Source organism: Caloenas nicobarica, chromosome 14 (assembly GCF_036013445.1).
Source record: "Caloenas nicobarica isolate bCalNic1 chromosome 14, bCalNic1.hap1, whole genome shotgun sequence".
In the NCBI taxonomy this organism is placed as follows: Eukaryota; Metazoa; Chordata; class Aves; order Columbiformes; family Columbidae; genus Caloenas; species Caloenas nicobarica.
The window spans coordinates 8,509,164-8,534,764 of NC_088258.1; the positions used below are offsets into that span (position 1 = coordinate 8,509,164).

General features: G+C 51.3%; 2 protein-coding genes across 9 annotated transcripts in view; one reads left to right on the plus strand and one right to left on the minus strand.

Annotated features, from left to right (window-relative positions):
* Positions 1–7,213: 7,213 nt before the first annotated feature.
* The window catches only part of ROGDI (rogdi atypical leucine zipper), a 28,150-nt gene continuing 9,762 nt past the window's right edge, over positions 7,214–25,601 (minus strand). The window contains exons 9-13 of one of the 8 annotated variants that reach the window (XR_010607005.1): positions 25,424–25,473; positions 24,770–24,896; positions 19,146–24,281; positions 18,552–18,620; positions 7,219–7,262 (exon numbers count right to left, since the gene is read on the minus strand). Coding sequence is in view for 1 of the 8 variants with exons in the window: in XM_065645092.1 (XP_065501164.1) it covers positions 24,240–24,281; positions 24,770–24,896; positions 25,424–25,473 (219 nt within the window). In the remaining 7 variants the exon portion in view is untranslated. Of the gene's footprint in view, positions 7,379–18,551; positions 18,621–18,810; positions 24,282–24,769; positions 24,897–25,423; positions 25,474–25,601 lie in introns of those variants that run through there. The other 7 variants (XR_010607011.1, XR_010607010.1, XR_010607009.1 and 4 more) reach the window with 7 other exon arrangements.
* LOC135994468 (galanin receptor 2b-like) lies at positions 7,939–11,447 on the plus strand. Its single transcript, XM_065645017.1, has 2 exons — positions 7,939–8,429; positions 10,709–11,447. The coding sequence occupies exons 1-2, from the start codon at positions 8,056–8,058 to the stop codon at positions 11,445–11,447; spliced, it is 1,113 nt and encodes a 370-aa protein (XP_065501089.1). The 5' UTR covers positions 7,939–8,055.

Below are 25,601 nucleotides of genomic sequence, written 5' to 3' on the forward strand. Positions count from 1 at the left end.
CTGAAAAGCTGTATAAAATTATCAGTCCCACCATCTGAGTCTCTATTGATTTCCTCCAGACTTCTCAAAACTTTGATATTGCAGGCGGCTTCTTCTCCAACTGCAAGCAAATAAAGCTCCAGCTGTGTTAGTCACTAATTCTGACTTGGGTAAGAAGAGGTGAACATCGCTACTTGTCCCTGCGTGAAATAACTATATACTATCTCTACAAACCTGAACTTCTCTATAGGATGATGAAAAAAACCAAACAAACACCACAAACTCCAAAACAACCACACTGGGTTCTTTGTTTCCAAGCCACCTGACACATTTTTCATTCTGATTCCATTCTATGAGCCTACCACCCTCACGCAGATACATGCACACCCACTCCCCTTTTTTATCCAGCTGTCACAACCCAGTGTTGCAAGACCCTGACCTTGCATCGTACCCAAGATCTGCTCGTGTCTGTTTACTGCCTTTGTTGATCTGCCATCACAGCCAGCACAAATCCGCTCTTCTTTTGAGAAGATCCATTATCGAAGAGTTAATGCTGTCACACATAATTCTCATTAATTGGTAAGAGTGAGGCCTGTGCACTCTACGACTACGGAGGTTCCTACAAGATGCAGATGAAGTAAGTAGCTAAGATAGTACCACATAAATTAGCAGGTTAGCTTTTGTTTAAAAGGAAAGTTTAAAGGTTTCTATGAAAGCTGAATAAAGCTTTTTCTGTCAATTATTGCAGCCTGTTTGAGATTTCACCAACTGGAATATTGCACAGAGGTTGCATGCTGTGTACTGCCAGTTTCTACCCCTGCTCACAGAAAAAAGGATTTGTTTCTTTATGGAGCCACGTGTATCTGCCAGGCCACTCACCACAGCCCTTAAGAGCCTGAATATTACTGAAGTGGTTGGATCCTGGTAACTGGATAGACTAAGACTGAGAAAACAAGACACAGCAATGGTCGGAAACTTGGCAGAGATAATGGGAGTGTGGACAGAAGCACAATTGTGTCCTTTATAAACAAGCACAAACCCTGTGCTGGAATAAAACATCCACTGAGGGGTGTGTGTGCACATAGAATTCAATCCATGCTTCCTACCCTAGAGGAGAAAGTTACTGAGAAAGGTGCAAGGAGAGCTTTGTTTGCAATAAGCCAGTTAGTTTTGGGTGAGGGGGAGAAGGGAAGTCACCAAGCACATTCAGCAGCAATGCAACCAAAACTTGAAGAAAGATAATATACCTGAAAACCACAGTTACCAACCTATAACATGTGCAAGTTCTAATCCTCTTGGAAATGGGGATTTAGCAGCCTAGAAACCACAGCATAAAGAAACTGTATTCTAGTTCAGCAGTTTCAGAGTCGCATTGAAAGGAATTACAGAGAAGAGTTGAATTCTACTTATGATTAAGCAATCTTAGGACTGGATCATAAAACTTTACTTCCCCTTTGGTGCTTCTGCAAAGAGCTTGACCTGTACTCAAGCTTTGGGTTCTAAAAGCTCTTAGAATGACTGTTCTTATCCCTGAATAAAATACGTTGAGTTTCATAGGCTAAGGTGTGACTTTTAAGAGGAAAATACAAGGCCTACTGTATGTGGTTTAAGTGTCATTTTTTACTTACCAGTGTCTTCCATCTGTTCCATGTAGGCACTCACACTTCAACATGCACGGGCTCCAGAGTGAACCAACTCTCTTCTTCCTATTTGTAACCCAGAACAATGGATTAGTGATCCATCTGCAGACGTCATAGCGCATATGGTAAAAAGTATTTTCACAGTTTGAACCGACAACACCCTGATTTGTTTCCTACTTAATTTAAATAGTACGACCAGTTCACTGCTAAACTTGCAACTACAGTAATGTAAAACAAACAAACAAAAGCAATATGGAAAACTTGTTTAACTTCATGCAGGATTTATTAGAAAATATTTGGCTTCTACTGGTTCTTACCAGTAGTACAACGTTGTAAAGGCTGGTGCTGCTAACGGCTGACGAAGAGACACTCGTGCTCTCCTCAGGTGCACAGTACCAGAGGCCTGGGCCTGGCCAGGAACCATTAATGTGAAGCCCTGAGGTATCTCCACTCACATGGTGAGGTATTTTCACATGTTCAAGCAGCGACGCATTTCTCTCGAGCTCATGTGAGAGAAAATGACACGACAAGTGTGAAAAACACACCAAATGCTTCTCTGAACGAGCTGGAGTGGAACAGGTTCCTGTGAGGGTCCCTCAGCTCCCGCTCCACAGCCTGACATGTGCTGGGAGCCGCCTACAGCGACCTGCAGCACAAAGGGAAATCGATCGCTGAACCAGAGCGGGCAGCGGAGGGCACCCTGTTGCTCACACCCGGTACAAACCCGGGTGACCAGCCCCTACGAGCGCGGGCCGGGCTGCACCGGAGGGGCCGGGGCAGCGGGACGGGCCCTGAGCGGCGGTACCGCCCGGCGGCCGCTTGGGGGCAGCAGCGCGCGGGCCGGGGCCACCGCGCACGCGCTGCCCGGCCACGGCCGTAGCGCGGCTTCCTCACCGCGCATGCGCCACAGCCAACCTGCGACATCGAGCCCGGCCCACCAGGAGGCAGCAGTGAGTGAGCCAGCTTGCGCGCCACCGCGCATGCGCAGCGCTGAGGGACGGGACTGACTGCCGCTCGCGGGGGCGGAGCGGGGACTCCACCCACGCACGGGCGGCAGCGTCACCGCGCAGGCGCCGTCCGTGCGCTGCTGCCACGCGTGCCGGCCAGCGGCACCGGCCCCGCGAAAGCCGGCGCGAAGCCGGCGGGACCGCGCAGCTCCCGGCGGGACCGCGGCAGGGCGGCAGGCCGCACGGCCCTGCCTGCACCGGGAGCACGTGGCCGAGGGGCGCCGGAGAACTCCCGCTCCCGGCACACCCCGCTGCTGCGGGGACGCCGCAGCCCTGGGCGCTGCCCTCGCCTGTCCCGGGAGCCCCGAGCGTGGCCTCGCCGCTGTCTCGCTTCAAGTCCCGCCCCTTCGCGCCCCCGATCGGCACCACCGCCCCCAAGCCTTTACCCGGGACCGCAGTTGGCGCGGTGCCGGCCGGACGCAGAGCCCCCGGGCAGTCCCCCGGCCCTGGGTCGCTTCTGTCCGGACCCCGTCCCGGCGCTTCCCCGCCCCTCCCGGCGTTGCGTTCCGTTCCGTTCCGCCGCGGTGCGGGGGCCGCCCGGCCCCGCTCACCTCGATGCGCCCAGGGGACGCCCGGCAGCAGATCCGCAGGCCGGGCTCCCTGCCGCAGCTCGGTTCACAGCGGCCCGGCCACCGCCCTCCCCAGCCGCACCTGCGGCTCCTCCAGCCCTGGCCCGCAGCTGCAGCCCATCAGCAGCGTGGGGCCACCACCCGCTGACGTGCAACCTGCTGCCCGGGCGCCGTGACAGCCACCTGTTGTCATCACGGGAATTAATCCTGTCTGCAAGTCCCTAAAGATAGGGAAATGCTTTCAGCTTTAGGTCAGTCTGGTCACATAGCAAAGATAAGAGCGACTTGCAAGACAGCTCATTGCGAGCTACAGACACTACTGACCTTGCAGCTTTAGACATTTTGAAGCCCGCACAAGTAGTTGAGTCTTGCTCTCAAGACTGTTGGATAAAGTGTCCTTAAGCTGAATGTTGCTCATTATACACTAAAATGATTATGTAATGTAATATGCAAATGTGTAACCAATTGGCTCTTTAGGACTGCCCTGAGTAGTGGTAAGATTTTTGTATATAATGGCTGTTACTTTTTTTTTTTTGTATGCTGTCTTTATTCCAGTATCCAGCTTGTGCAACTCTCTAATAAAGCATATCTCATCTCTGTGTGCTACAATTTGGCATGTTTGCACACTGGTCGACAGAACCCTAGTTTTGGGACAACACACCGACCAAGTGGGCACAGCCATATGTACGAATAAAAAAAAAAAAAGCACAATCATTTATTTTTCAATGCACATGGGTCATGGGACTCAATCTGCTGCAGGGCTCTGTGCCTGTACTCCCTTTTCCCCTGGGGCACCCATTGCTGCAGCAGCGTTCACCAGGCTAGTGAGGAATGGTCGGTTCCTGCAGGGAAAGGTTGCAGGGCAGTGATGACAGGATAAATTAACAGGGCTGGGGAGCAGGACGAAGATAGAGGGGAAGAAGGGACAGCCAGCTGGACAGAGTGGCAAGAAACAATGGGGCAGGCAGCGGAACACAGAGGAAAAAGAGAGGGACAGGGTGCAGGACAAAAAGATACATGGAAAGTGAGGGACAGGGAGCAGGAGAACAGATAGGGAAAGAAAAAAAAATACAAACGAACAAATAAAACCCCAGGAATAAGGAGGAGGACAGAAGGATAGAGAGGCAAAGAGAAGGATGGGGAGCAGGACAGTGGGGTAGAAACACAGAGGAACAGGGAGCAGTACACAAGTATACAAAGAAAAACCAGGTACAGGGATGCAGAAGGAATGACAAAAAGGAATAGAGGTCGAGTAAGAAAAAAGGAACAGGGAGGACAGAGGGATGGAGAAAAAGAGTGGGGCAGAGAGCTGGAGAAAAAAATACTAATGGGGAGCAGAAGATGGGGATCAGGTGAGCAAGATGGGTGGGAAGCAGGACAGTGGGATGCAGAAAGAAAAATGGTGATGTAGAGAAAGGGAGGATGGGGTTGGGGAGCAGTACAGAAGAACAGAGAGAAGAAAATAAGGACAACCAGTTGGACAGAGGGATACAGCAAGAATTGAAAATCAGTAGGACTGGGAGCAGGACACAATGACAGAGGAAAAAAAAAAGCAAAGGCCAGAAAGACTGAGAGTAGGAGAGGGACAGGGACCAGGACAGAGGGACTGACAGAAAAAGACAGGGACAGAGAGGAGGACAGACAGAGAGGCAAACACAAGTGGGAAGAAGAACAGGGGACATAGAAAGATAAAATAATGACAGTGTACAGGACAGAAGGATAGAAAGAACAACGGGAAGAAGGACAGAGAGATGAAGAGAGAAAGACTGGGACAGAGAGCGGGAAATGTGGACAGAGGGAGAAGAATAAGTACAGGGAACAAGTCAGATGGATAAAGGGGAAAAAACAGGGGGATGCAGATCAGGACAAAGGGATGGAGAAATAAAAAAGCAATGGACTGCAGGACAGAGTTGGAGGAAGAAGAAATAGGGACAGGCTGTCAGCCTGGGCCCACCAGCCCAGCTGGAGTGGGTATCTGGCCATTCCACCATCATGGGAGCCCAGGCGCAGACCCTGGAGTGCAGGGGACCCAAGGGTACCAGCAGCCTGAAATACTTGTGTGTGTCCAAGGAGCTGGTGACTCCCTGGGTTCTCTTAGGGCCATCCAACCTCTGCCCAGTGCTCAGGACTCCCCAAGAGAAGCTGCTGGGGGAGCTCCTGCTGCCCCTCAGGTCCCCAGATAGCGCTGGAGCCCTCCCTGGTGCCCATCTGGGACAGGTGGCTGGTGCTGAGGGATGCGCGTGGATGGAAGTACCTGTGCAGGTGTGTCAGAGGTTGCGTGTGCAAGGGCAGGCATGCGTCAGGTTGTGCTCAGTGTCGGTGTTCAAGAGGCTTGTGCTTGCTGTTGGATTTTATAAGTGTGTGCTTTCGGGGGAGTGTGCATGTGGTGCGGGTGCTGAGTGTGTTCTGCGTGCGGGGGGCGTGCGGTGCGGGGGGGCGAGTGTTCACACACGGGTGTGCAGGAGTGTGCGCCTGTGTTACTGCCGCTGTTGGCGTGTGTGTGTCTGCACACGCGTGTGTGTCCGGGTGCGTGTGCATGCACGGTTTGTGTGTGCGAGTGCTCGGGGACGCGCTGGGGCAGGGGCGGAGCCGCCGCCAGCAAGCGAGTTCTGCCCGAGCGGCACCTGCAGCTGGAGCGGCACCGGCCAGCGGCACCGGCAGCGGGAGAAGAAGTGGTACCCGCAGCAGAAGAGGTACCAGCAGCAGCACCGGCAGCGAGCAGCTGCCCTCAGCGGCGGCGGGGCCGGGGCCAGGTAGGGTCCGGCCGGTGCCCCGTCGGGGGCAGCGCGGCCGCGAGCGGAGCGGGTGGCGGCGGAACCTGCAGCGGACAGCGGTGGGCAGCGGTGGGCAGCGGTGGGCAGCGGTGGGCAGCGGTGGGCAGGGGAGCGGGTCGCAGGCACAGGAAGCCCCAGCGAGGCGCCGGCGGCCGTGCCCGCTGCAGGACGGGGCAGCGCTCGGGCTGCCCGACCCTGCCCAGCGCAGGCAGGGGGCTGTGGCCGGGCTGGGTGCCCGGTGGAGTGCTGGCGGGCAGCGGCGGCTCCCGGGCTAAATCCCCGAACCGGCCAAGCAAGGGGGGCTCTGGCTTGTGCCCCCGCAGAGCAAACGAGGCGCCTGATGGCAGCTTTGCTGCACACACGGGGAAGCAGAGGCACCTACAGCCTGTCCAGCTGGTGAGTGGCAGCTTCTTGAGAAGATGCTAAATAGGGATTGGGAGACATCTCACTCTGCCAGAGATGCTCTGAATGACTCCATGAGACTTTCTTAGCATCTCAGTGTCCCAGCATCAGCGTCACAGTTTGTATGTGTCACTTAAGAAAGCCTGATTTCACTCTGTGCCCGTTCTACCACTGTCCTGTCTGCAGGCAGGACTGGGCACAGAGGAGTGATCAGAGTTAACCCAGCAGAGATAAAGATTTGTTTCTCAGCTGTATCAGTGAGTTCCCTGATCAAACGAGTTATAAAGCCACCTCTCCATGCTTGCCGTGTCTCAAGTCCCATCTGTAAAGGGACTGAAGCACTAATTTGACTTCATGTAGGCAAGTCATGAGCCATGGGCAACCACAGAGAACCTCAAGATGGCATCCTGCTTCCTAGACCTTATGAGCCTTTGACACTTGCCTCTAGAGATACTTGAAACTGTATGGGAATGGTCTCGTTACAGCTGTGATAGTGCTGAACAGGGCTTGGTGCGATCCCAGGCAGCTTGCTGGGTCCCCAAATCTGCATGGACACAAGGAACACTTGCAGGCAGGGACCCATGCTCACATGCCCCTTGCAGCGCTTCTGCTTCAGACATTTGCTCTGTCAGTGCTCCCCAGGGAGCACCTGCTAATTCCCCAGCCTGAAAAAGAATGCACAAGCTGGAGGTTGGGTTCTTGCACAGGCTCTGCAATGTCCATGCTCATGGTGAGGCAGCCTTGGACCACACACTCTGGTAACCACAGCACATCCCTACAAACACTGCAAAGAGGGGAAGAACCCAAATCATGCTTTATTTAAGGGAAGCTATGCATCTGTATGTGATATTCCTCCAGCTCCAGAACTCAAAACCACACAGATTTCTATGCCTGTAACAGAAAAACTAGTGTTTGCACACATAATCTCACCTTCTGCTTTCAGTCCAAATGCTTGTTTTGGGGGCAGGGGAATGATACAAAAAGTGCAAGTCCTGGGGAGAGCTGCCCTGTGAGACATAGAAAGGGTCACTGACACCAAAGCAGGAGTGATCCTGTCAGAGCTGTCCTTCTCAGAAAGTTCCCACCTGGGCACAACAAGGAGCTGCGTAGTAGCTGTTACTGCCAAAAGCATTTCCAGTCCTATGCCTAGTGTGCAAGGTTTATTCTAGGAGCAGGTACCAGCAAAGCTGGGAGCAGGGGAGCGATAAAAGTCCGTATGCCAGTATTCGGGCAGCAAACATCTTTGCTTGTCTAGATGGTTGGTTTGGGGCTGAAGCCCCATTTCTGGGAAGGAATATCACACCCCTCCTGCAATCAGCTGGACCAGCTGGGAGGCGGAGATCCTGGCTCCATTCTCTCATAGAGGAGGAAGCTGGGGACAGATGCCATCCTCTCCTCTGCTCTAAACCTCACCTCCAGCAGTCAAAGGCAGTGTCTGAACATGGGCTGAGGATTCACTCCAGGGCACCCCACACCCCCAACCTAACCCCACCTGCCATCCAGGCCAGCAGTGTCCAGAGGAACCTGCTGAAAACCATGCAGGTCACAGAGCTGAAAATGGGCTCTGTGTCTCCTGTGAGCCAAAAGGTCCATCAGCCGAGCTAACAAGCTATGCAGTGTTTCTCCAGTCTCTCACATCTTTCCTTCTGCTGCCCCAGGCTCCAACATCTCACCGCAACGCAGAATGACGGAGCACGAGGACTTCGCAAGCTTGGCTGGGTACTGGAACTCGTCCAACAGCTACCAGTTCAGCCCTGCCAGTGTCATTGTCCCCGTGGTCTTCTCCCTCATCTTCCTCCTGGGCACAGTGGGCAATAGCTTGGTGCTGGCAGTGCTGCTGCGCAACGGGCAAATGGGCCACAACACTACCAACCTCTTCATCCTGAACCTCAGCCTGGCTGACTTCTTCTTCATTGTCTTCTGCGTGCCTTTCCAGGCCACCATCTACTCCCTTGAGGGCTGGGTCTTTGGCTCTTTCATCTGCAAGGCTGTCCACTTCTTCATCTACCTCACCATGTATGCTAGCAGCTTTACTCTGGCTGCCGTCTCTGTGGACAGGTAATGGTCTAAAGTCACCCTTGGGCTGAGGAAGGAGGGTGGTCTGAGAAGATGGGCTGAGTGAGGGCATGGGAAGATTGTGGCCCACCACCATGAGGCAGATGGTTCAAACCTCAGTGGTATTGATCCAGGCCAAAAGCAGTTTGGGGACCAAACCTTGCCCCAACAACCCCCAAGCAGCACTTCCAGATCTCTTGAGGGCATAGCTGGTGCTGATCTTGTCTGCGCTTTCTGAAGGAAAGACCTGCCTTGTGGTTAGGGCATTGCGAGACCAAGCTCAGCTCCCCGCTGTGCCAGACTCCCGCTGAGAGTCACCTCACTCTATATTAGCGATGGCACTCAGAGGGTCCCCAAGCCACCACTTCGGAAAAGCATCACGTGCAGGCAGCAAGGTAGACAGAAGGCACCATAAGAGAAGCCACATAAATTCGCAAGAGAGATCCCAGTCCTGCAGCAAACACATCTCTCATTCCCCAGGGGCTGCCAGCCCAGCACAAAACCTGTCATCTAGCAATTCCCACCGCCCTCACCCCCATCCTCAGTCCTCCTGCACTCCGTGCAGAAAGGCACCTGCACTGTGAGCAGAGTCCCTTCTTGGGAGGTCACCCAGGACACTCTGGCCCCGACTGGTGCCACCTACATTATTCCCAAGGGCTCTATAAGGTGACTGTGTCAGCTGCCCCACTTCTGACTGAGCCCACACTAATGGTCTAGGATGAGGAAGAGGTCCCCACTGGGGTGAGCTCCAGCCTTGATTCCCACAGGGAACACATCCTGGCCCACCTTGCTCCTTGTACTTGTGCCCAATGTACCAAGACAAGACAGGACCAAACAGCCGCCTGTAACAAGGATGTTCATAGCACTGCAGGCAGAAGGAAACTTCAGTATCAGGGAATATCTGGGCTGAGTTAAATCCTAGCAGAAAGTATGGTTGGGATACTCTTCCACCCCACTTCTACTTCATCCTGCTCCCAGGTGCCACCTGCAGAAATGGGCACCTGGACTCAAACAGTGATCTGACACTTGAGCAATTCCCTCACCCTGAGATGCCAGCACCCCTTGGCTGGGGCAAGGGAGTCGCGTGGAATCCCTGACAAAAATATCCCAGTCCTCTGGGATTCCAGTTGTTAAGCACACAAGGAAGACCAGAGATTTCTCATGGTCTGAGCCCCTGCACCTACATCACGCGAGTGCAGTCTGCCTCTCCAGCCTGCTCAGAATTAGGACAATATCTTCAAAAAAAAAAAAAAAAAAAAAAAAAGGACATCTTGGCAAGGTGCTAATGCCTGTGTTCTTTCCTTTTCTGGTGGCACCTGTGTGCCATGGTGCAGTGCTCCACTCAAGAGGGGTGACAGCCTGACATAAAGTGATTCTCACAGAGCTGCTGGCAGCTTTTGGGATGACAGGACCATCAAGCAACAAGGGTTTTGTCACGTGTGTGACCCTTCACACCAACTGCATGTCTTATCTACCTGTTCTGCTGGCCTTGAGGTGCATCAGATGAGCATCCTTCTGCAGATGTTGGCAGGCTGAGGCTGCAGCAGCTGCACTCCTGTCTGCTGACAGCTCCTCTCCATCCCCCACCCACAAGCACCAAGCCACCTTCTCTCCTTGCCAACATCTACATCTTTGCCCCGTGGTGTTGCCTGAGGTGAGCGAGCAGAGCTGGCCATCACACCGTATCTGGCCACTGCTGCTGGAGGGAGCAGACAGACCATCACTGTCTGCTTTGGGCTGGCCTGAAAAAACAGACAGTACCAAAGGCAAGGGCCCACCTGGTCCCTCTGGTACCAAGGTGGAAGCAGCCACAGCTCCAGTAGGCAAATCTCCCTCCTGCCAAATTGATTCAAAAGCCTGAGAAGGCTGGAAATATGCCCTCAGTGGGCAGGAGCTTGCATGGTGTCCATCACCCTTTGAAGCTTCCCCAGGTCTTGAATCCTCAGTTCAGACCTCTTTCTGCTGGATAATTCTGCTAAGCAGTGGACATCTGCGTGTTCTCCACAGCACCATCGCTCTGGCCCCAGCTCAGGGACATAACCCATCCCACCATGTACGTAGGGGATGAGCCAGCCTAAGGCTGCGGAGGAGAAACATCCTTGCTAGAAAGAGAAAAGCTGCTTTACTCAGGGCTGTATCTCAAAGAGGATGTGAGATAACAGGTAGGGCCACTGCTCAGGAACTTTCAGGAGAATGATGGAAACTTTCTTGTCCCTGGAGTTTCTGTGGCCAGGCAGAGCTTGGCTGAAATATCAGTGCTGGTTGCTTTGCTCTCCCCTCAGGTACCTGGCCATCCGCTATCCCCTACGCTCTCGGGAGCTGCGGACCCCCCACAACGCAGTGGCTGCCATGGCTGTGATCTGGGGCCTCTCCGTGGTCTTTGCTGGGCCCTACCTAAGCTACTATGACCTGATTGAGTGGGAGTCCAGCTACATCTGCATGCCTGGCTGGGAGGAGTGGAGACGCAAGGTCATGGACACCAGTACCTTTGCCTTCGGCTATGTCATCCCCGTGCTGGTCATCAGCCTCTCCTACACCAGGACCATCAAGTACCTGTGGACAGCAGTGGACCCCCTGGAAGACATATCAGAGTCCAAGAAGGCCAAGCGGAAGGTAACCAAGATGATCATAATTGTTACCATCCTTTTCTGCCTCTGCTGGTTGCCCTACCATGTAGTCATCCTCCGATACCTCTACGGAGACTTCCCCTTCAACCAGGCCACCTATGCCTTCCGCCTGCTTTCCCACTGCATGGCCTATGCCAACTCCTGCCTTAACCCCATCGTCTATGCTCTGGTCTCCAAGCATTTCCGCAAGGGCTTCAAAAAAGTTTTCAGCTGTCTCTTGAGGAAAAAGCACCGCAACAAGGTGCATGTGGTGCACGCTGCCCACATAGTGCCAGGATTTGAGCCAGGCTCCACTGAAGTGTCCCAGATGCATGAGGAGAACAACAGGCATGAGCTGATCCCAGCCTCCATGGCAGTCCCCTCCAGTTCCTCCAAGCCCCTTCATATTCCTTAGTGGCCAAGTTCCACACCATCTGCCAGCTCAGCTGTGTCACCAGCTTCAGACCACCCTTCCCCCTGGGTGAGAGGGGATGCTGGAAAGGCAAGCCAGCAACTGCTACACATGACTTCTGGCCTTGTCGTTCCTCCCCGTTCCATTCACCAGCTGTTCTCCTGAGCAACAACATGCTCTCCCCACAACATGCTGCATGCATGGGAAAGGAATGAACCCAGACTTGCTCCTGATCCTCAGACCTGCTCCTGATCCTCAGACCTGCTCCTGATCCTCAGACCATCTGGACTCCAAGGACTAGAGCTCCAGCTCCTCTGTTGGCTCTCATCCTTCCAGCTCCTCTGCTCCATGACCCCACTGCTCTGGACACACTGGTTAGCTGTCAACAAGTCTCTTCTGCCTCTCAATGCCCCATCTGGCCAGACAGGCTCCCACCAGCAGGAATGGCAAGGGAGACGGGCAGTGCCCACAGGGCCAGACAAGCAAAGGTGGTGTGGAAAGTGGCTGGAGCAGCCTGTGGATGGTTGCACTGACGGCGTTGGTGTTGGCTGCACTGCCCTCCCAGTGACTGGGCCCTCCCTCGGGTGGGGGGGTGGGCTGTTCGCTCTCTGCATGTGTGGGATGTTGCTGCTGTACACGCTAGAGAAACGTCTTTCTAACCCAGAGCAAATAAATGCACTTTCCTCATCCGGCCAATAGTGGAGCCTGTGGTGGTCATCGGGGGTGGGGATGGTACCCCGTGCCTGGCTGGGCTCGCACAACAACGTCCACTTTATTTGCTTTCCCCTTCATCTTTGCCCAGAGGCTCTCAACCAAAAGCCACGCCAGCTGACTGAGAGGCCAAGGAACGCTTGATCTAATAAACATATTTCTCACTGTGACTGATGGTAACTCACAACAGCCAAGCTTTATCAGGCCAAAATCTGCAAGTGCAAGATACTTCCATGCCAGAGGCTAGCACCTAGGCAGTCAAAACTGGGAATAACTTACCACTCCTTCCTTGCTGTGCTCAGTATAGTCCAACCAGCTCTCCTCACTAACTCAGGGACTACTCTACTTTTCCAACAGATGATCCCAATCTTGTAGAGCTGGGCAAACAGTGGGATAATGCATACCCTCCTTCTGGCTCTAGGACTGGGACCTGTATGGAACAAAACATATCTAGGCCTTAAAACCAGCCGGCTGCATTCTCTGCACACCTTCCCAGTCCCACTGGTAAAGCCCTGGCACTTGTCCGGCACTGCCACCAGCTCCATTGCAGGACAGCTTGGAAACCCCAGCTATGGGCCCTCACTGCACATGCACAATGCTGTGGGAACCCAGAGCAGGGTGGGTGCCTGTCCCAGAGACACTGCACTCCAAATAGAGCCAGGTAGCAAGAGTCTTACAGTTGTAAATAACTCGACAGGTCTAATTTCTTCCTGACATGCAGGAGAGTGAGCAATTTCTTTAAGCTTCTTTGTCGTCTGGATCTATTTTGCTGTACATCATCATCCAGCGTTAACAGTAATGCCCCAATATTTGCCCAGGCACCCAGACAGACAACCACAGCACCCATTTCAACCCCAGCAATGAGCCACAGCAGAGCCAGGACTCACCCTGCTCTGAGGGGAGCGCTGGGAGCTCAGCTGATATCTGGGGGTCGAGTTTTGGTTGTCCTGGGGACAGAGCCCACACAGCACAGTTGCCAGGGGTTTCTCCTTGGGCTGGCTGGAGATCTCTGGGTTTGCTCTGTATTCTGATGGTTTGGGCAGACTAACACACCGTGTTTTTCTCATATGAAAGACAGTTTGCTGTTCCTGACCGATACCGAATGGCTTGTAATTACCTTAATTATGCTCCTCTGTCCTAATGTCAGACAGAGACCGGTACTAATTCAAGTACATTGGCGCAGACACGCGCTATCATTTAGCTGGGTGGCTCATGCAGGGTCCCAGCAGCACCCTTAATAAGTGCAACGGTAACACAGTCAAGGAGGAGATGTGAGTCCTGGAGATTTGAGCTGGGGTCAGTAAAGACATGAGCAGGCAGACATCTCCCTTGGGCACGGAGCCTGTCTTCCACATGGGCTGGACTGCATTCCTGAGGGCCCCCCTCCCATGCCTGCTTCTCCATCCTCTCAATATATCGCTTTTATAAATGCTGTGATTAGGGAGACTGTAGCATGATCTGACATCAAATAACACAGTCTGTGCTTCAGGACAGGAGTCACAATGCTTCCAGATTCCTTCAGAGCAATGAGTATCAACCCAGGCAGAAACAAATGACTCCATCTGCTCTTACAGCAAGTCCATCCTTCCCCGCTAACCAGGAACATTCAACTGTCAGAGAGCAATAATTTCATTTGGATGAATAATGCTCCAGTCAATGGAAAAAGAAGCTGTGCTGGGGATACCAGGGTTGTTATTCTGCTCAATGTTTCTGGGTGAACACGTTTTCTTCCCAAAACTGCATTCAGTGGATAAGTTAGGTTTAGCTTCGAGGCCCACATGGCTGTCATCTACACAGTCCTCTGTTAAAGTCTTTTTTTTTTTTTTTTTTTTTTTTTCCATGTAGCCAGAAAGCATCAGCGGAAATAGTCAAACCATTCCCAGATTGCCAAGTCTTGAACCCAGGCCAGGTAATACAACATCAGGCTTGAAGGGGACCTGTGGGCAGACATAATCCACTCAAAACACAGCATGCTACCAGCTTTCCTCTGGATGGGTGGATGGAGGGGCTGCAGTGTGTATAAAGGTGGAATTACTGCCCCACAGGTATAGCAAGAGAGCATCAGAGTCTAAGTAGTCCAGAGGACAGCACAAAATGGGGAGCAAAGGCTGGGGGAAAGAAGAATAGAGCTGATTTTCTCCTCTCGGTAGAGAAGATATTTCTTCAAGTCACAAACAAAGAGCAAGGCTTTAGGAAGAGCCAGGATTCACTAGGTCAATTTGCTGGGCTGGATTCTGGATCGGGTCCTCCCAGAAAAAGACAAGTATTTCAAGGGACATTTAAACACAAATTGATTAGTGCCATCTAATAGACTGATACATTGTAATCAATTTGTGCCAACAGCTTTGACACATGAGAAATATTTTCCATTAGGGACTATTTTCCATTAACAGAATTACTACATCCTGTGCTCAAGTGATCTCATCAACTGCTCTTGCCCAAAAACCAGAAGACACTTGACAACAACAGAGAGACCTCACAAATTACAGCAGCAGAACCTGGGGGGAATGCTCAATGCAGGAATATGTGAACACAAACCCCTGTGCAAGGCCCACGAGGAGCAGGCTGAAGGCTCTCGCATGTCACATCTCCCCAGCACCTGCCAGTGCCGCTGCCTCTGAAAACCACCTGCTGATGTCTGAGCAAAGGGATTGCACCCCCTAGCCCAGCCCCACGCCACAGGGAGCTCTGACAGCAGCAACACAGACCCTGCGCGCCCAGCCCACCCCCAGCCCGCACCCCCAGCACCGTCAGACACACGGATGCCGTGCCGGAGCACGGCCTGCGGAAAGGCTGCGGACAGAGCAAGCAGTTTGCAGATTTGCTAATATTAGAATGTTACACAGCTTGCTTCTAATGAAGTGTTCATCCTGACTTTGGCTAGACAGCAAAATCCCGGCACTGTGTCCTGTACGGCTTCCTGCCCACAACACCTACCCATGTTCTTCCTGCTCACACTAATGACTCCCAGCTGGCTGTCGCCCCAGCCAATAGCTAAATCTAGAATAAGTCGATCTTAGTCTAAATTTTTCTCAAATGTTTGGTGGTGTTTTAAATTAAGCCACTTGCATCTTTTCCTTGATGATTTTAATGAAAAAGCTTTCCTGGAGAGAGATTATTTTAAAGCAGGGGAAGAGCAAAATGCATACAGCGAAAACAACAAGAGTTTCTCTCCTGAGTTTGACTCCACCATGAGCTGCTGCCATTGAGCACAGGGCCTGGTGCAGAGGAGAAATCCCAATTGAACACCACAGCTTGGGGATGCTCAGACTACCTGACAGCTGGCAGCAGGTTAGAAGAGAAAAAGAAGATAGGTAAGAATAAACTGCTTCCCGACCAATGTATAACAAATAACCAAAGCTAGAAAACTGATAAGGGAAGGAAGGAGATGGCTATAGCCAACAGAATTACCTTGAGGAGCTGCAATACTAGCACAGACAGGACAGAAGAGTTAATTAACATTTCTGTTCTCTTTTGGCAAGCGGTCATAATGTGTCCCTATCACAGGAAGCAGAAATACTCCCCTGCAGTAATAAAACCTGGCAATCAACAGAAAGCCCAGAAGCAGGATTTAATCAGCAGAACTGGAAAACTTGCATCTAAACTTTCTAGGAACTCTCAGGCCAGTCAACGTTGGCTTTCGGTAAACCTTCAGACTCTTTGGAAGGTCTCAGGGCTGGCACTGAAATTTACAAAAGGAACCAAGAGGATAGAGGTAACTATACAGCCATCAGCCCGATGCCAGCTCAGGAAAATAATGGAAAAGCTGAAATGGGATTCATTAATTAATACGTCATGTGCTGGTAGTTCAGAGCTTTTACAGATATCTTCTTATATAAAATATCCACTTGCATTGAAAAATATCAAGTGATTTTGATGAGAGCTATTTTCTATAACCCCACTTTGATTGGCACTGTCTACCAGACCATCCCTGAATGCTTGATTAACACACCAGAACAATACAGAATCAGAATAATGCACACTAAGTGGGTTAAAACTCCTTTAAAACGTCTGTGCCACAAACCACAGCTAGAAAGGGAGAATCATTGCTGAGTATCGCTAGTGATGTGGGATCCTTCATCACCCATCTTGTTTGGCAGACTGGGGAAAGCAAGCACTTGGCATTTCAGTCTGGCTGAATATTGCATTGTTGTGCTAAGCAAGAAAAAAAAAGAGAAGCCCCATTTGCAGGCTGGGATCTCAGATCTAGCTGGAAATGGAACCAAAGCACGTATTTCTTTTACTTGGCAAGATGACAGTTGTTAGAATTGGCAGCAAATCCTCCACCCTGACAGTGGAAATGTTCAATCTCAGATCAAAGGCTTTCTCAAAGAAAAGCTAAAGGTCAGCCCCGGTGACAGGGCTTGCAGGAGCTTGTGCAGTCCGAGGCTTGCAGGGGCGCGGGGCTGCTGTCTGACCACCCAGGCTCTCTGGGTGAGCTTAGGGCTAGAAACACCCCCTGATGGGCACCTCACCTGAGCAAGAAGTCGCTGAGTGGCTCCCTTGGCCCCTCTCATGCACCAGTATGAGTGTTTGTATTCCCTCCCTGTCTTCTTCACTCATGATCTGACTCCCTGCATGGGATTTGACCTCCAAATCTGTGTTGCTGGTGTGGCCTGATCCTGCTGATCACCTGAACAGCATCGCCCACATCACTACCAAGTACAGAGAACCTGGCGATCTTCTTAAAGAAGGAAGAATTGCTCTCACACCTATCTTGCACTGCCCCACAGCCAGCGGCCATAGAGGCTGCAAGCTCACCATGCTCTCCTGGGGGTGTCCAGCAAGAGGGTATCCCAGTCCCAATGTTTAGTGGTGAAGAGGAAAATGCAGGGACAGGGAGAGCAGCTGGACCAGCAGTGGGAATGCAGCAAAGGGGGGAGCAGAATGAGCATAATGGGGAGATGCAGGAAAATGCTGAGTGATTTTGGTGCTCAAGAGTCAAGGACCACCTCCCACACTGGCTCCATATTTTGGAGACTGTATTTTCTCTGGGAGCACAAATTACTTTTGCACCCAGAGGCATGTGAGCCACAATCTCTCCATTGTCACCATTTGCTTAATCTAGTTCTTCCTCCTGTCTATTTGCACTTATCTAGCCATTCAGCAGATAAATGCAGCATTCTGCCTCTCAGCCATTCAAGCTTTCAACTTCCCCAGCTAACTTTCCATCTGCCTGTAAACCCACTCAGTCATCTAGCTGGCCATGTGGGCAAATCTATCCAGCCACTGTCTCTGGTGTCAGTGCCCCCAGTCCAGCTCTCACAAACAGCAGCCCAACGAGGAGACTTGAACGTCACTCCCGTCTCTGGGCAATGAATCAGCGCATATGAATATCTTTCAGGTGAATTACGGACCCTGCTGATAAGAAGCCAAGAGGTAAAATATTCATTTGCCTGAGTCGACTGCAAATGCTTCTATACTGACACCACAATTCGAGTGGTGGTGGAATTTGGCTCTAACTATTAGATTGTAGGAGAGAGAAGCAGGGACATATTGTATGGCCCGCTGCTGACAGCAATCAGGACAAGTAATTACACCTTCTGCAAAGATTACCAGCAAACAGAACCCGTTCTGTCTCCCACCTCAAATATGCCACAAGGGTGCCTGTGTTCCCCAGCGCACCTTGATGCCTCCTGCTCCTGCACACATCCTGGGCGGAGACAGCAAGCTCTTACATCTGTGCAGTGCATTCTTACCCGTGACAGACCATGAATTCTGCATAGAACTCCTGCCCTGTGTACCAGGAGTTGTATCGATTTCGTGGAAGTTCTCCTCATCCCAGAGAAGGCAAAATTTTGCCCTGGATCTTACCCCAGGTAGACCACAAAGCACCACATTTCAGCTGGAGCCCCCATGCTCCTTCCTTCGGGGTGGAACTGCTCTGTGGGGAATACAGCAAAGTTCCCTGCAGCAAGTTTAGCACAGGCCAAACTAATCTTGCTTCTGCCAGTGATTTTCCCATAGGGAAAGATGTCACCAGAGCAGCCAGGAGGAGGTGGAGGCAACTCACCCTGTGCAGCCAAGGCTGACCAACGAGATCCTCCCTCCCGTTGCCCAAATGAGCAGAGGGAATGGATGTCTCCAGGGGATTACAGCCCACCACATTTTTGGAATGGTGTAACTGAGGGACCTGCAGTGGAGAGCAGGCGGTCAGGAGACCACGGCTGCCACAGTGAGCAGCCATCTGGGTATAAACTGCAAGGACCAATAAATGAGACATGTTCAGTGAGTTTCTATGAAAAGCGCAGGGTACCTGATTTTGAAATGTCCTTGTTGTTGCAGTTTAACCTGAGCTAGCAATTCAAAACCACGACAGCCGCTCGCTCACCCTCATTGCCAAATAGGGGAGAGAATTGAAAGGGAAGGGAGAAATTGACAGCAAAGTAATCTTACCATGGTGAAGTCTGAGCCTCTCCCAGCCCAAGCATGCACCAAGAATCTCCATTGTTCATCAGCTTCTCTCTTAATGAAAAAATAGCAGCAATAATATCACCAAAATAGCACCCATAACAGTCCCCTACCCACTTTGCAGGGGGGCTTGTAAGGCCTTGTTAGGGTTCCCTAGTCCTTTTGAATACTAATAATTTTCTTGAGTCAGAGCTTAATCTGGAAACAGGTGTGCTTTATTACAAATAGAAGGCAGTTGGGGATTTTCAAATGACAGAAGCAAGAAATCAGTGCCTAATACTTTACCTAGTAAATGCTCTGTTAAAACATCCCACACCCAGACACTGCCTCTCACCAGCCACCCCAAAAAGCTCCAGACACCCAAGCACTCCTGGCAGGCTTTGCAGTGGCCTTCCCTCTTGATCCAGCTTTCCTGCTACTTTAATGCTTGGCTTGCTGAAACTCCAGTAGGTCCCTCCTGTTTAAGCCACAGATCAAGCGTGCGACCCAGCATGGTCACATTCAGGCTGAGCGCCGATGGATTCCTGTATTCTGCCAGTGTTTAGATAAACAAAGCCAATGTACATCTTAGCCCCGCACCTCTTTCCTTCTGATGTCAGCTGATGGGTGTCCCTGGGAGCAAGGTATACGGGGCTCTTCTCAGCTCCAGTCGCCAGGGACCCACATGGGTCGCTCCCTGTATCCCAAGGCTGATCACAGAGCCCTGTCATGATGCCTCCATCCACCGGACTGCTCTCCAAGAAGCAAGCAGGGACAGTCTCCTGGAAATGAGCAACAAACCGAGGGTTCCCTCCCCAGTGTCCCATCCCAGGAATGAGAGCCAGGTCCTGATCATAGGGGAGATCAGAAGGAACAGCAGTTCTGCTGGAGCAAACAGCTTGAGACCTGGACAGCAGTTCTGCCACGCGAGTCACCTTCAGAAGCAGGAGGCCATGCATCAACCTCTGCAGCACCTCCTCCCACCTGCTGAGGATCTGGGAGATGGGACCAGACAGGCGTGAAACTACACTGTTAACTCCACAGAGCAGAAACCTGACTGTCAAATCAGCTTGTCTGCTGCCATTTCAGATAACACAAGCACTGTCAAGCCTGGGGTGTGTGCAAGCAAAATCCTTGTCTCAGCCCCCAGGTTTTTGATGAGGAGACACAGACCCACCCCAAGCATCAGGGAGGATGGTGCTCAGGCAGCACGGCCGCCGGCACTCGGCTCCGCAGGAGGCAGAACCCCCAGGCTTCTCCTCATTGGCGCCAGACCAGCACATGCTGCTGAGGAGTATCACCCTGCTCATGCTTCCACGGCACCAGAGTTGTTCTGACCCCACGCTGCCTTCCCGAGGACTGTGCCATCCATCTCCAGCTGCCTGGGATGCACATACAGAAAAATCACACCAAAAAACATGTTCAACACTGTTAACTACAGCTATGACAGTTACCACCAGCTAAATATCTAGCCCTTGTCAACTGAAATCAAAGCTTCAGCTAACCTTGCAAGATCTGAGGGCTGCTCAACTTGGCTCTAAACTCACATCTTCACCTCACACGACTCATCCAGGTCTATCTTTGCTTCATTGGGATGTCTCATTCTAGCAAACTACTTTTGCTATGTGTTTTTTTAATTGTTGTTATTGTGCAAAAATGAAAAGCAGCTCTTGGTATTAGATGTTCCTGTCTGTAAGCAGCATTCCCTCAGGACTACTGTACTGCTCAGTAATATGCACAAGGTTCTTACAAGGAATACATTTTTATAGCCTCAGTGAAGAGCACTGTGGTCTGAATTTCAAAATTGGTTTTGCACCTTTTAATGCAAAACAGTATGGAACAGCAGTAAAGGCAGAAAACATTGTGAAGAAAGGCGAAAATAAACTGCAGCAGGTCCCGTAGCTGCTGCTCTCTGACCCTCCAAGAGAAGAGACATGGGGGGACAGGGGCTGACCACCTGGAGCAGGACCCCCAGCCTGGTCCCTCCAGCCTGGCCAGCCGTCTTACTCTGCTGATAATCTGGAATAAGCCCCTCTTTGGGACCTGCTTTAGGACAGCTTCAAAAGCAGAGAGCCAGGGCCTGGAGAAGATCTCTGCCCAGGTTCCTCACCACCAGTACAGTGGGGACCACATACATGGAAATAGTGTCAGCAGCACGGTGGGAAGAAAAAAATGACAGCATGTGGTGGTGGCAGAGAGGGAACACTGCAGAGAGGTGCCCCTGGCCTCTGCACGCCTTTGGGGCAGCTGGGCTGCTCCCATGGATGGCGGTGCCTCCAGCCAGGCCCAGTAACACCAGCCCAGGGGGAAAAGCGCAGCTTCCCCAGCCTCTTGCCACGGTGGGTGCACAGCTCAGCACAAGGCATGTGCCAAACAGCTTCTGGGTGCTGGGCTTGACAGGCAGCTGCCCTCGTCCCAGCAACTCTCACAGTCCTATAGGAATGGCAGAATGTGGCCACTCCGTGGCCATTCAGCAGGCAAGGGCAGCAACAACAGCAAAGATACAGGGCCTGGAGGAAACACTCCCTGTGTGACCTCCCCTGGGTGCAAGGCCACTGTCATAACCGTGCCATCACCTTGCCTAATGCCAGCACAGTGCCGAACAGCCTGGGCTCAGACGGTGTTTGCGGGGTAGCCATGCCCGGTGTGATGTACAGCACTTCATGCAAAGTGCTGCAATGCCAATGGGGAAAACGGGGAGCAGAGAGCCAAGAGGGTCTTCTCCATCTTAGTTCAGGCAACTCTAATTCTTTTTCAAAGGGCATGTAGAAGCTCAGCAGCAGAGGCCCATGGATCAGTGACTTCTGTGGTTCCAGAACCAGCAGCATCCAGGCGGCAGCAACACAACTGCTAGACCCACCAAAAGCAGGCAGCTGGTGGATCTAAGCAGCAGAACTCTATCCCTGAAGACTTAAGTAGAAATTCCCTGGGCAAAAGGGAAAAAGAAAAGGGCCAACAGGAAAGGTTTTGCTCAGGAGAACTACAGCTTCCCCAAACAAAGCAAAAAAAGAGAGAATAACAACCCAGCCCAGGAAAAGGCAGACAGTCTGATTATTTTATTCTGCTCCAGTCTCACAGCAGCACTCATCAGCGCACATACCAATCAAAAGCCCTGGCAGTATTGCAGAGTCCAAAAATCACACACACCAGCCTCACCAGGCTGCAAAAGCAGAGCCCTTGGGGCCTTGTTACTTTTCTTCTGCACTCAGAGGTTTAGCGGGGTAAAGAGATAAGACTGTTAAGTCTTTTCATTGGCAGACCCTTGTTTTACCTTTCAAATCATGGGGTACCAGGCCAGGGTTCTGGGCCAGCCTCTCCTGCTGAATCTCACCTACCTTGCCGTTACACTGTTCTGTTCCAGTGACCTCGGCAGTGTCCTGCAGCAGCTATTGCTGCCACCCAGCAGTCCTCACAACACAGCCACTGCGCACCAGACCTCGCATCAGGACAGGTATTCCATTTTGCATGTTCCTTGCCCTCCAGAACTGAAGATTATTTTCATCAGAAGAAAACAACACACACTGGGTTGCACGTTATATCCCTTTCAGCAGGAAGCCGAGTTGGAGAGGATGTGGCAACATTGATTGGACTGAACGCAGCAGTGTAAATTAAAACAGGAGCCTCCTCCACACACAGGAAGGGTTAAAGAAGAGCACAGACAGCTCCAGAGAGGTTATTACCTGTAAAAATACTCTAATCTGAGAAGTTGTTAATGGCGAGCGGTCCCGCAGATGTGCAATCACTTTCTAAGCAGAGAATGGTCTGGAACAGAGCAAGGGTTGGTAAATGCATACCCAGGGTCATGACCGCAGCCAGTCACAGGGCTAATTGACTGGAATCAGTAATGAGTCTGCTGTTGCATCAGCCCATCCAGGCCTCTCTACCTGTCACCTTTCATTACTAACAAACACATCCATCGGTCACAGCCTGATACTCATTTGTAGGCTCTGCTAGTGCCTCCAACCTGTAACATTAGCATGCGTTGGACCAAGCACAGCACCAAGTGTCAAGTCCTCAGAGAAGGAGGCTGCAGCAGTAACAAAGCTGGCACTAACCCACTCCAGATCCCAGGGACCTCACAAAGAGACAGAGAGGTCACAGACAAGGTAGGCCACACACACCCAGAGCAGAGGTCTATACAGAAAAAAAAATAAATTAAATCAACACACCTATCTCCAGTCTCCATCCTTGGAGTTATTCAAAAGCCATCTGGACACGGTCTTGGGAGACCAGATTTGGGTGGCCCTGCTTGAGCAGGGGAATTGGATGAGATGGACCATGAAAGTCCCCAACTGTTCTGTGATCTCTTCCTTTTGAGCACAGTGCTCTGGATAGCATGTGGAGAACACCAGGATCCTCCTGTTTTCCAATCATGCTCTGAAGATAGGTTCCATTGACCCTGACGTTTTGTAGGGACCTCAGTGGGCCTGCAGCCTTCACCCTGGCACACATGTAGGCTCCTGGGTAAGGTATTCCCATGAGGAAAGGCACCAGAAACACAGGCTGGACAGGGTGAGCTGGAGCCAAGCAGGAAACAAGTGATGCTTCCTCATCCCTTGACAGCCAGCAACAGGAGCCAACTCAACCCAGCTTCTTCCAAACATGACCGTCAAGGGAAGCTTGAAGAGCTACTCCAGGTAATACTCAGGTGTCAGAAGCTACACAAACCAGGCCCAGCCTTTGACGTGCTGCCCAGCTCAGCCCTCAGAGACCACTACTGTCCTCCCAGTAAGGCAAACAGTAATCCAGCATGTGAGACTAAGAACAGCCACTCACTTGTAAGAGAGCACATAATCCTTGATACTCTTTCATTCTCACCACTGACAGCCCGCAGGAGCATGGCAGGTCTGAGGGTCTTTATTTCAGTTATCAATGGCTAGAGGGATGAGTTACATACTGTAGCATCCATAGGTAGGCAGCAAATTGTAGTAACAATGTGATACTCACTTTGGGTTTAATGACAGGATGTGAGACTGCACAACTGTGCTCAAGGTACCGAGTCAGCTCCAAAAGCTGGCAATGAAAACAAGATACTACACCTGGAAAAAACCAATTGGCCCAACTCCAACTAGGGCTTAGGAAAAATATATATAATCACATTGATGCCAGGGGAAAAAAAGAAAAAAAGTTCAAACAGCAGCAAGCAAGAATATCCCCAAAGGGGAATCAATAACATGGACATAGACCAGATAGGAGCTGGAGAAGCTCAGGGCCAGTCATAACCACAGCTGGACCGGATCACAACATATTTCACTACATGGAGCAACATGCCTTACACTTTTTGTGCTGTGTTAAATTAGTCTGTCTTCATCCCTCCCCAGCTGTAGCCCAGCAGTTAGTTGCAGCACTGTGTTCAAATTCAGTTAGTGAGAGTAAGTCCACTGCTCCCGTCCCTTGGAATGCACTAGTGTAATTCACCAGAGGCTTGGAAGCATCAGCCACATGACACACATGAGAACAAAGTGAGATGGAAGCTCTTGCCAACCACACAGCGTTGCTTGGTGCCCTGCTCATGCGGGAGTCCCAGACACGGCTGCTAAAGTTGTGTCTCTGGACAGGCTGACCCTACCCTACGGAGGGCCACATGGTAGTGAATCACAGCACTCCCCAGGCTGACCTGGACTCAGCTGGCACGTTGAAAACAAACAGGGAGACACTGGAAGTACTGTAAGAACTTGGATACTCCACAGAGAATTAATACGGCCTGTAGTTCCAGTAACTGGAGAAAACAGAGATCTGGAAACCAAGAAGAAAAGCAGGTAAGTTCCTGTATCCCTTGGGCCATAGAAGAAAATGCAAACAATGTGTGTGTGAAGATTGAGCTTTACAGTGTTACACACTCCAGCACTGCACTGCAGGAGGACAGATTTGCTGCTATTGTCACTGAAGAGGCAGCCAGGTCTACTGGAATCTAGTTTGCCGAGATCTCCATGCCTCCTCCCCAGCACCCTGGCATCTCCTCACATCCAGCTCATGACTGAGAACACAGAAGTGTCTACCTGCTCCTCTCCATCTAGTCACATATGCCACACTGCTACACTCATCCCAGATGGCTGTCTCCCAGGCAGTGTCAGCCAGCTCCCTGACTCCAGAGCATTAACTCATCGCTTGTTTTCAGTTTATATATAAGTTGTACAGAGTAACATCACATCAGATTTTCAGGAGACCTGAGGTCCTCTCAAAATCCAACATTAAAAACAAAGCCCCTTCTCTAAGGCCATTACCTTGTCCTTCAGCTGCTGGCAAAGCTGCAGTGAAACTGTGAAGAAGACTAGGGCATCATTTAACCATGGGACAACACATTCCACTTTATGGACATGGCTGACTTCATATCGCTGGTTGCCAAACTCACTGGAGTGGGAGAAAAAAGAGCACAGCTTCACACACAACACTCAACTGTCCTCCATTCTCACAAAATAGATCGTTATGATTTCTACTACACTTAAAACAGCACCTGGCAAAGTTATAGGGTGTAAACTCTCAGTCTACCTCTGACCAGATTTTGAGTCAAGCTAAAATCTGAAAGGGTTAAGGTAGAAACTTTACCACTTTCCAGAGAGGCACAAAGGCAGGAAATGCAGGTGACAATGCCGTCACCTGATGTTCATTTTGGTTGACAGCTCTCATCTCTACACAAACTCATGGCACTGTTTGGGTGGGCCATATCCTGAAAAGCCACATCTTTGGGCCTTTATGACCAAGTCATTAAAGAGACACTATTATGGGCACCTGTGCATACACAGGCACAGCCACAGCAAGTGACTCAGTCCAGCTCCTCCACTTAACAGATGTTATAATCAAAACCGCGTAGTCATTCGGATCTCATCCTCAGCATGCTCCTACGCCTGTCACACAGCCCTTGTAGTGACTGTACTTACAACATGGCTCCAGGGTTGTGTAGAATGGACCCTCCAGCAGGCTTGAAGTTCTAAAGGAGAAGGAAAAGGTTATCAGGATTTTGATGCAGTAAACAAACTACTTAGAAGGAAAACATTTCAGGTTTGCACTTTCAGTAGCCTGACATCCAGAAATGCCTATACAGTATCTGCCTGAATA

Excerpts from the sequence above, each read along its gene's own strand:
- LOC135994468 (XM_065645017.1), top strand. The coding sequence starts at position 8,056 with ATGACGGAGCACGAGGACTTCGCAAGCTTGGCTGGGTACTGGAACTCG. Across the intron at positions 8,430-10,708 it reads GCTGCCGTCTCTGTGGACAG|GTACCTGGCCATCCGCTATC; the intron begins GTAATGGTCTAA and ends CTCTCCCCTCAG.